Source organism: Mizuhopecten yessoensis, unplaced genomic scaffold (genome assembly GCF_002113885.1).
Source record: "Mizuhopecten yessoensis strain PY_sf001 unplaced genomic scaffold, ASM211388v2 scaffold201, whole genome shotgun sequence".
In the NCBI taxonomy this organism is placed as follows: Eukaryota; Metazoa; Mollusca; class Bivalvia; order Pectinida; family Pectinidae; genus Mizuhopecten; species Mizuhopecten yessoensis.
Window position 1 is genome coordinate 172,144 of NW_018403428.1, and position 11,026 is coordinate 183,169.

The 11,026-nt window shown below is 37.3% G+C and overlaps 1 protein-coding gene across 2 annotated transcripts in view; it reads right to left on the reverse strand.

Annotated features, from left to right (window-relative positions):
- The window catches only part of LOC110460495 (vitamin D3 hydroxylase-associated protein-like), an 18,247-nt gene extending 8,648 nt beyond the window's left edge, over positions 1-9,599 (reverse strand). For both annotated transcript variants that reach the window (XR_002464032.1, XM_021513478.1), the window contains exons 1-12: positions 9,553-9,599; positions 7,423-7,648; positions 6,669-6,782; positions 6,315-6,371; positions 5,957-6,046; positions 4,926-4,997; positions 3,569-3,630; positions 2,844-3,050; positions 2,500-2,540; positions 2,069-2,193; positions 1,485-1,610; positions 702-799 (exon numbers count right to left, since the gene is read on the reverse strand). Coding sequence is in view for 1 of the 2 variants with exons in the window: in XM_021513478.1 (XP_021369153.1) it covers positions 702-799; positions 1,485-1,610; positions 2,069-2,193; positions 2,500-2,540; positions 2,844-3,050; positions 3,569-3,630; positions 4,926-4,997; positions 5,957-6,046; positions 6,315-6,371; positions 6,669-6,782; positions 7,423-7,617 (1,187 nt within the window). In the remaining variant the exon portion in view is untranslated. The remainder of the gene's footprint in view (positions 1-701; positions 800-1,484; positions 1,611-2,068; positions 2,194-2,499; positions 2,541-2,843; positions 3,051-3,568; positions 3,631-4,925; positions 4,998-5,956; positions 6,047-6,314; positions 6,372-6,668; positions 6,783-7,422; positions 7,649-9,552) is intronic.
- Between the last annotated feature and the right edge of the window lie 1,427 nt (positions 9,600-11,026).

Consider the following 11,026-nt stretch of genomic DNA (forward strand, 5'->3'; position numbering starts at 1 on the left):
AGACTTATTTCGCTGTGCTCATATACAGACTAATTTCGCTGTGCTCATATACAGACTAATTTCGCTGTGATCATATACAGACTTATTTTGCTGTGATCATATACAGACTTATTTCGCTGTGATCATATACATACTTATTTCGCTGTGATCATATACAGACTAATTTCGCTGTGATCATATTCAGCCTTCGCTGTGATCATATATCACCTTATTTCGCTGTGATCATATTCAGCCTTCGCTGTGATCATATTCAGAATACTTTCGCTGTGATCATATGCAGACTAATTTCGCTGTGCTCATATACAGACTAATTACGCTGTGATCATATAAAGACTTATTTCGCTGTGCTCATGTACAGACTTATTTCGCTGTGCTCATGTACAGACTTATTTCGCTGAGATCATATACATACTTATTTCGTTGTTATCATATACAGACTTATTTCGCTGTGATCATATACAGACTTATTTCGCTGTGATCATATACAGCCTAATTTCGCTGTGATCATATACAGACTTCGCTGTGATCATATTCAGACTTCGCTGTGATCATATACAGACTAATTTCGCTGTGATCATATACAGACTTCGCTGTGATCATATACAGACTAATTTCGCTGTGATCATATACAGTCTTATTTCGCTGTGATCATATACAGACTTATTTCGTTGTGATCATATACAGACTTATTTCCAACTTACATATACTCGGTTACAGACTTCCCTCCGTCTCCACAGACTACTTTCATATACAGTTGGGAAATGGCGTAGGGTATTCTAGGCGGCTCGAATGGTATAAGCTACAATGAAAATGAAAATGTAATTCTGGTGTTTGTATGCGTTTGAGTCAAAAGCTCAGGGTATGGATACTTGTGAAGATTTTAATATCGGGCGAGATAAGTAACGAAACAAAGAAAAGACTGACATCAAATCCAATACGCCGAAGAGATAAAACGTTACCATAACACACACTTGTTGGTAATGAGGACAAAACACGTATTGATAGCTCAATGGAATTTATGGTGGACAAAAAGCATTTCAATATGAAAGAGCGATAGTTGAGAACCGAAACTTTTAACATTATCCATGAATGTTTAATACGATAAACCCTGTTTCCAGTGGAATTTTGAGTTTGTGACCATCTAGTCGGCATAAACATAACGCCCGCTCAGTTTGTAATCAGGTAAGCAAAACTAACACATAAAGTCGCTTTACCTATGTTTTTTAAGATCAAAGCAATTGGTTGATATAATTATGAAGAAAGGAATTGGTAAACAATACTTATATATATGCAAACCTATGGTTGCAATAAAAGAAAAAATACCCCAGTAAATGTGAAGCAAACAAGACAGAAGCAGAGTATTTACCTTTGGTTTAAGGGCCAAGCAGTTATCAGTGATAAAACATGTGTTTAATAATGCAAATTAGCCATCTATCAATTTAATTATTATGTCCAGTTTACAACCCCACCCAACCAACTAGTACCGTATGTCCTTTCTGTTCCAGCGCCTCCTTTGTGATGAGGACTGCCCGCGTGCACGCCGGGACAGGGTCCACATACCCGTGGCTGGTGTAATACCCGATACGGAGACGTCTGGTGTCAGCGTACTCCTGAAAAACACAATTACTCAAGGTGGAAATTACATCATTTCTTTTCAAATTAAACACTGTAGTTTTGTTTTTGATAAAAATGATCAAATCAACTATGGATTTTATCCACTTTAGGATAGCCGCGAATATATCAAAAGATACACTTATTTTCTTAAATAGTACCATTTGTTGATAATTAAAAATATCAAAACTAAGTAAAAGGTTGCATCAGTTAACCATAATGAGGACGTCAAAGTATTTGGATTTTTACCTAGATTTAAATGGTGATTGGCGTCGATGTAGCAAAACACGCTTACCCTTCCGAAACACCTGGTCTTTTTATCCTTATACTTTTTCAGGGTTGTCCATGTAAATCGTTCCTTTGTTCATTTTTTGTCCTAGTTGTATCGATTCGAATTACGGTTTCATTGACAATAAGGTATTCTTTTAGTATGTGTATCCTATTTATAGCTACAAACCTTATCTTGAAATGGAATCGGCGGTACAGACGGGTCCAGTTTGAAATGAAGGGGAGACAGGAGAGCTTTCATCAATAGTACCACGCCATCCACGTCACGGGCCATCGGACCTCCCACTGCGCTTACTGAATGGAACAAATACGCTTTACTGCATGGAACAGTACGAACAATGATGTAGATATGTTATCATAATTTTAATGTATAATATTATGTCTTATGTTGTATAATGAATGAAACTATATCTAAAATCATGCATGAATTAAATAATATCAGATAGTATATAATGAATCAAATACATTGTAATATTGTGTTAGGAATAAAATCGTAAGTCGAATTATGTATTGAATGAAATCACATCTTTCAATATGCAATTAATAAAAACTTAAGTGATAGTGTACTGATAGGAATCATTTTACAGTGCGTACACTTACCAATATTTTGATGCGATGAGAAACTTAGCATCCCCTTTGTACTGCAAATTTGAACAACATTTTATTTTTATTGTTTGTAATACTTCTTACTATTTGTTAAAGAATGAATAAGCGAGTCAACCATTCCAAGATTTATTATTATTTTCTATTCCTGAATGAAATCGATTCGAAGAAGACTAATTTAGATTTAAACAATCTTGCTCAAAGAAGTCGCAATGAGATCTTCATATTACATGTATTTTGATGTTTTGTAATATAAATTTTACAACGTTACTTGGATTTTGTGGAATGCTTTCCTTCCGATGATGTGTACAATTCTTGACATCAACTAATTTGAAGCGTACCTTAATCTTCCATGAGTTGGCTTCAGTCCTGTAACACCACAGAAATGACAAGGTATCCGCACGCTTCCAGCAATATCTGATCCAAGTCCTAAAATGGAGGCTTCTGAAGCGAGGATCGCCCCTTCCCCACCGGACGAACCCCCGGGGGTACGGGTAGGGTCGTGAGGGTTGAGGGTCTTACCGTAGATAGGGTTGGAACAGTCGAAACTATAGAAAATAAAAAAAGAATAGCAAACAAACTAGGAATAAAAAATAAGTTTTCAATAGGATTTCAATAAATTTATAATGTCCAACGTTCTCACCTAATTATAGCACTATAAACATATATAGCTACGTATAATGTCCAACGTTCTCAACTAATTATAGCACTATAAACACATATAACTACATGTACAAATAAACCATATTCTGGCATTTTATTGGGGTGTTCAAATTAAGTGATTTTTAGTGGATAGCAACATATAATGTACATTGAGAGAACCAGTTTTCCATCAGGAGAAATTGCGATCGGAGGAGAGATAAGTATACTTTAACTGTTCATTCCATACGCATCTCGACATTGTCTGTTGGACAACTGTTCATTCCACATGTATCTCAACATTGTCTGTGGGACATCGGAGGAGAGATCATTGTACATTGAGTGTTCATTCCATATTAACCTCAACATTGTCTGTGGGACATCGGAGGAGAGATAATTGTATGTTAACTGTTTATTCGATATTTACCTCAACATTGTCTGTGGGATATTGGTTCTTACAAAAGGAACAGCCCCCTGGTCCTTCAGCACCTACAGAATAACACTACAGAATAACAATCAAAGATGACATCAGAAATGCGAAGGTCAGGTTAAACAACCCTCACACCATTATGTCAAAACGCCCGACATAATTCAAAGTTTTATAATGGTTTGTGCCTTTATACCGCAGTACTAGAGGATATTACTGGAATCTTTTGTTTTAGTTATACGTATACGGTGAAAACTCGTTATATTTTTAGCGTTCTTTGTCCGGCCGAATTATAACGTTTCAAAGGGGTATGGCATTGTATGGATAGAGTATTGTAAAGGAATAATCAGGAATTAAAGGACAGCAATCCTTGCAATACGCTGGCGGTAGCCGAGGCGGCAAATGAAACAAAGAACAGTATCCTAGTCTGGGTCTAGGTTTTATTCTATAAAATAATAAAATAATAATATACAACATTTATATAGCGCCCTATATAATTTGTAAAATTATTCTAAAGCGCTTAACAACATATGGATAATAGTAATGGTTATAATTGTGAAAACAAAAAACAAAGGCTAACAATCACTTTTATACATTTAAGCAAGCAATATGCACATGATTGAACAAATAAAAGGGTGGTATTTACATAACGTCTTTGCAAAGATTCTAAAATGCAGACGTGAAGAGGAGAGTTTTGATGTCCCTCTTGAACTTGGCTAGGGTATTGGACTTTCTAATTGCAGATGGTTAGCTATTCCACAACGTAGCCGAAACCCTTCCAAAGCATCTGTTTCCGTAGGTCACAGTACGAGATTTTGGGACACACAACAAAGATTCTGACTCCGACCGCAGTGATCGTGACGGCTGATACAGGGTAACAAGCTCCTGTATGTACTGAGGAGCTGTTCAATTCAGTGCCTTGCATGTGTACACCAGAATTTTGTACTGCGACCTGTATCGTACAGGTAAACAGCGCAACGAATAGAGCACAGGTGTGATGTGCTCTCTCTTTCGAGTACGAGTAACTAGCAGTGCTGCAGTATTCTGGACCCTCTGCAGACGACTAGTTAGTTTGTCAGATATACCACAGAGCAGGGCGTTACCATAATCCAACCGAGAGGTAACAAGTGAATGCACCAAAATCTTGCATGCATCTGCAGTTAAAAACTGCCGAATACAGACGATGCTACTGATCTGGTAGTAACAGGATTTGGCAATAGCGTTCACTTGTTTCCCAAGTGATACAATGTATAAAAGGTGTAAAATGAAACTTATATAAAAGGTGTTAAATGAAACTCGTTGCATCATAAAGAGATATTTTGTCAGTGTGGGATTTTACGGTAGAGGGTGTACTTACCTGGACGAGTACGGCGTCCTCACGTGCCAGTTTTCCTATCAATGACGCACATCCGCCGGTGGTATCCTGACCCTATCGACAATAAAAGCACACGCTGATTAGATGCAATTCAAAAGAAAAAAAAAAAATCTTGATGATCTAAAACAGCTGATCCCACATCTTCGTGTTTCCTTACTGATAACCAAGGATTTAAATATGGTAGCAGAAGTAAAATAGTCGTAGACTATTGGTATGACGCCGACAACGGTGAGTTAAAATAACATGCCTTCGACTTCGGGTTTTTTCATTGGTCAAGCTACGAACATGGCTGACTATACACTCAATGGAAAAGTTCATCGCAACGAACTCATAAAATCGATGTGATTTATTTCATGTTCGTTATCGATACACATAAATGAATTTATTAAAACATAATGTGCTATGAAGAAGAATTTGTTTCTGCATTATTCTTCAAACTAATAAAATCATACTAATGATTAAAACGGGTTTAAGAATCATTGTTTTAGGGGGAAAATATAACAGGATTAACAGCCTGTTCCTCGATACAACATCGTCTGTGTAAGTTATATACAAAAGACAGAAGGTTTATGTGAAAATAGATAATTGAAGTAATAAACTGTCACTCGAATTGAAATCTTTACTTAGCTATGCTGTAATAACGACTAACTATCTCGTAATAACGCAATAGCTACATTTGACATGTATATATAACGAAAAACTATGTCGTTAGTAAGTCGTTATTACGACATAGCTATGCCGTTATTAAGAGATAGTTACTCGTTATTACGACATATTTAAGTCGTTAATACATGTATGAGATAATAAGTCGTCATTACGACATACTTCAGTCGTTACTACGACATAGCTAAGTCATTACTATGAGATAGTTAGTCGTTACAACGACATAGCATTTTTTTTCTCGCCGGCCCGTACCGGCTTCCGTATTAAACCGAGTTACGCATACATTATGAATATAGTTGTGAGAATTCTCGCGGTTGTACATGAATCAATAGTCCTGAGTGTTAACCTACCTTAAAATTAAAGCTTTCTTTGACACTAATTGGAATTCCATGTAATTTTTTTTTATTGTCCTGTTGTTGATCACGTGCCTCCGCTAAGTCCTGTAAATACAAAAATGTTCCTGTTACCTACAGCTGAATACAGGTACATGCAAAGTACAGGGGATTACATTTAGAATGCAATACAAGGAATAAAAGAAGCATATATATTACTTAGATCATTATTTATTGAACGTTAAACGAAGGTGTATTGTATAGCAAGGCGATGTCATGTGAAAACACCTGAAAACAACTGAAGAACCTCGAATTATTATTATTATTATTATTAATTTGTACCATGTTTCTCTGAGACCAATGGATGTGAACTAACCCTTGCTTCCAGAATAGGTTCCAAAATGAAATTGAATCTGTCGTTCTCCTGAATCGCCTGAAACATGTAAAATACAACAACAGTCATTTAGATATCTGGTCAAACTGTGAACACAACAAAAAGGACTGACATGCAACGAAGACTAAATACAATTTCAGAGAAAGAGTCATGCTTTCACGTTGAGTACCCGATTTAATTTCACATATACGCATCTCATGTCAAAATAGCAAAATTTAACAATCGGTATAATAATGAACTGGTTTGTTTGTGTTTTTCTTCCTTAATAACTTTGGATCCAGCGGCCAGGTACAAACCACCAACCAGCTGCCAGTACCTGGTGACTGCCTCACTTACTTTTTTCTGGTATGTCTGGAGAACGTCGACAGCTTTTACTTTTCCGGCCTGTAGAGCAGTTTGGAGTTGCACTGCTGTCATGTTTAAAATGTCGGCAGACAGCTTACCATCCACCTGTGAACATGGTATGCATTAAAATACAAATGATGACGGCTTCATCTGTTACATGTTCTTATTTCAAAGAACTAATGTGTACTTACTTACTGACATGTAACCCTCCTTGTAACATGTTGTACAGTTATTGAGTAATGAATGCAATCAAGTATGACTTCCATTAAGATGGATGGCTGTCATGAACGTTGCAGATTGAATTGAATCCCTTGCTGTTGAACTATGCATCTACATTAGAGCGAGTTTTTTGTCGAATAAGTGACTTTTGGTTATTAGCCTAAATATTTAGATCTCTTTACATTAAGTTTGGTATTCAGCGTGTTGCTTAAAAACTACAATAGTATCACAATAAACAGAATCAATTAACAAATCACCGTAACATAATTTTCTGTATTACAGACAACGTCACTCATTTTTGCTTGTAGATATTGTAAACAAATTATCAGATAATCGGATTTCAACAGATTCAGCGCACTCACAAATTATGCAATAAGTGATAATACATTAGCAGAAACGTCGATGAACGCTATCATAACTTCAGTACAATAATGAGAGTACCAAAAGTGCTAAAGGAAAACAATCGCTGAAGTATGTACACTGACAGTAATGTTTAAATAAATGCCAATGGCCAGGAGAGGATTACCTGTTGTTCGTTCACTTGTGTACGCACACGTTCCATCGCCATTTGTGCTTTCTCTTTTCTTTTTCGGATAACCTGTCTGACAATATAACGTCGGTAAGCCCCTTCCAGGTACATCAGAGCAGTGCCTCCAGTCGTAAACAAAACCACATATTTCACCCACATAGGTACCGTGGTAGCGTCAACAAGTCCGGACATCGTTTCAAGCGGGACGAACAATTAGAATTCACTGAAGAAAATAAATATACAGGCGGAGTAGTTACCATATACACGAAGTGACATATAAGTTTTGTATGAAACAACAATGATGAGAGATATAGGATATTCCTCGTAAATATCAAAATGGCGTTTCTCTGATTGGAAACAATGAAATAATAGTGGATCAAGAAGGCAATCCTCTGAAACCAACAACACTTCCAACAACACTTCCGACAACAATCCCTACCCAACAATAACCAACCTCACAATAAACTGTTGTAGTATTAGGGTAAACCAGTCGGCGTTTACAGCGGCCATCGGATATACTAAGTTGTGGCTTAAGGGTTTCAAACTAGGAACCCTATCTCACTTTCGCTCTCTACACCCCTGGAATATGTCATAGCAAAATTGAAGGCACGAAGATAGCTGTTTGATTGGTCTCAGGTAAAAAAAACACTGACCAATCGCTGGGCTGATACCTGTCGATTTAAGATTACAAAGTAGAGACGCCCGACTTCAAAGCTTGTCAATTTTTACCGTTACGTGACCGCGATATTCTTTTGATGTACATCAAAGGATCGAACTAGTCCTCGTCACCAACAAGCCTTCAATTTTGCTATGACATATTTCATGGGTGCAGAGAGCGAAAGTGAGCGTAGCCTCTGGATATCGAGGATGAAGTGAGCGTAACCGACATCAGTTACGTGGTACCATGCTATGCTAGTTACGGTACTGATGTTCTCCCACACGTAGTCATACGGAAGCCTTGTAAATATTGCCGTTACACGAAAGCAAATTGGGAAGATATCAAGTCAGGGCATTCCAGCATAAGTGTAAACGTGAATTCAAAATGGCCGAAATATCATACATTAACTACATCATAGAGGAAGGCCCGAGAGAAAACAACACCAAACAATTCTGGCGCTTCGTGAAGTAAAAAAGACAGATAAACCTAGGAGTCTATCCCCATCCCCTTTCTGAAACTAAACGAAGCACTCCAGAACAACAGTGCCGATAAAGCCCGAACAGTGCCGATAAAGCCCGAACAGTGCCGATAAAGCCCGAACAGTGCCGATAAAGCCCGAATCCTACTGGACCACTATTTGTCTGTGTTTACTACTGACACAACTGCATCAGCCAGTGCAGCATCCACGGCCAAGTACACATAACAACCAATAGTTATATCAGAGAAAGTAGTAACTAAACTACTCTCCAAATTCCAGATCCACAAGACCATGGGACCGCATGGCTTTCCAAACCAGATTATCAAGACTTGTGCAGACGAATTGGCACCTGCTCCAACGCATATATTGAAGCGTTCTGTAGAATCCGGTCAACTACCACGTGACTGAACGAGTGCAAACGTCTCACCTATCTACTTAATTTCAAAAGATCTCTCACCCTCCAAAGCTACTTTATACCTTGCACCCCCCCCTACCCCTCCGACGCAGTACATGAACATATTAGCATGGACCATGCGCCGTTTATACACAGATAGATACAACAGTTAAGGTTGACAAAATTGTATATATAAATGTAACAATGCAAAGTGAATTTGATATCACTTGTTGTTTCATAGATTGTCCACATATGTACAAAGTATGTATGTACACATGGGGTCTCTTTTGGCTGTGACTCATATAGCTCATATATATATTGTCATGATACAACTCTTCTGAAAGGGAATCAGAGTGTACTGCAACATTTTCTGTAACCCTGACAAAACTAAGACGAACTCTCACAGACAATGGCAAAGATAATAATGTTTGTCCCAGTTTCTAATTAAACAGCTAGGAGCTCACGTTCTATCAAATAGAGCTGAATTTGTCTTCAGTGAATACCCTGTAACAAACTAGAAACACATATTTTAAATCTTAGTTACAGTGTATAATAAATAAATAATAACATTTTCCTTCAACGTATCCTGTTCCTTACCTCGAATTCTCCAATTGTTTCTCGATAAGAGTTAATGACAAGGTCGGGTAGATAACTTAATCTTGTTCAACCAGACGCTTGATAACTTTTAATTCAAGAGGCTGGTCAAACACAGGACTTTAAAATTACCATCACCAGAGGGCATTGTTTTTGTTTTTATTTTACTTTCGTTTCCGGACGTTTTGTCAACGCCGTTAAAACATTCACTTTTATCGAGAAAAATGTAAGAAAATGTGTCAAATCTCCAGAATAATGCCATATATTTCTACTGAATAGATCATAACTGAGCACAAAGCTAACAAGGCTGACTGAGGTTGGGAAAAACATGCGAAGCAAGTGAGCTTTTACCTGTACACCATTCAAAACACTACAGGTTATCACTCAGGTAATCTGGCTTGACTTGTATCAATAGCCTCGTAAATTTCATGAATTATTGTAAAATATTGCAATCATTCTTGAGGTTTTAAGTATTTTCTTACATTCTTTTCTTGATAATAGTGAAAACACGGATACTTTAGGAATGCATGTACAGGGAAATTATCATGAATTAAAATATTCAATGCAATTTTGCACCACTCAAATTCTGACTTCAAAAGTTGAAAAAGGATGTGTCTACCTTTTACCAATGAAATCATTTACCAGAATTCTGGTAAGCCTCATTCTGACGTAACAAAACGATATCGTAGACTTTAACCAGACTCACTGTTCGGCGTAGCTTGCGCAGACAACAAGAGTCTGGTTGAACGAGACTAGTAAATAACTCGGCTCCACAAGGTCAGGTCAGGTAAGCGAATGGACTCGTATATAGCGTGTCAACGCCTCACAAGCATAGAATGTCCAATACTACCAACAATTAGACATGTGGCTAAACGTTGTATAGAGACCGTTTACTAAGTAAACTGTTAGACGTAATCACTGTATAATGACAATTTACCAACTGAGCATGATATTACTACTGTACAGGGGCAATAAGAAATGAATACAAAAGTAAAGTGGAACAAGCATATAGTTCAAACTGGATACTACTAGGGCAAATTTAAACATGTGATACGGGAACTCAAGAGAAGTTGTTAGTGTATAGCGACATTCTTCTTTACAAGGACTTGTTAGTTTACAGTCATTGTCCACTTAGAAACAAGACATTGTCACTATAGATAAGCAAACAAGCATTATCACTATACAGTGTCAATCTAATGTGTAAAGTAGCAACTGTTATGTACAGCGACAATCAACTAAGTAAAGGCGACATTATCAGTGTTTATTCATGTTTATTCAACTCTTCGGTCTACTGAAAGTTGATGATCTTGCTGAAGCACGTACATCTGGTATCGAAGATTTGATAGAGAAACATGACAAAAGTTATTGCAACAACACCACTACTTTTCTGTACAATGAAAGGGATAAACAGAAGCACAGAAAGGCAGATAGGAGGTGCAGTGGTGCAGACTAAATTAACCATCCGTCGGCAGACGAA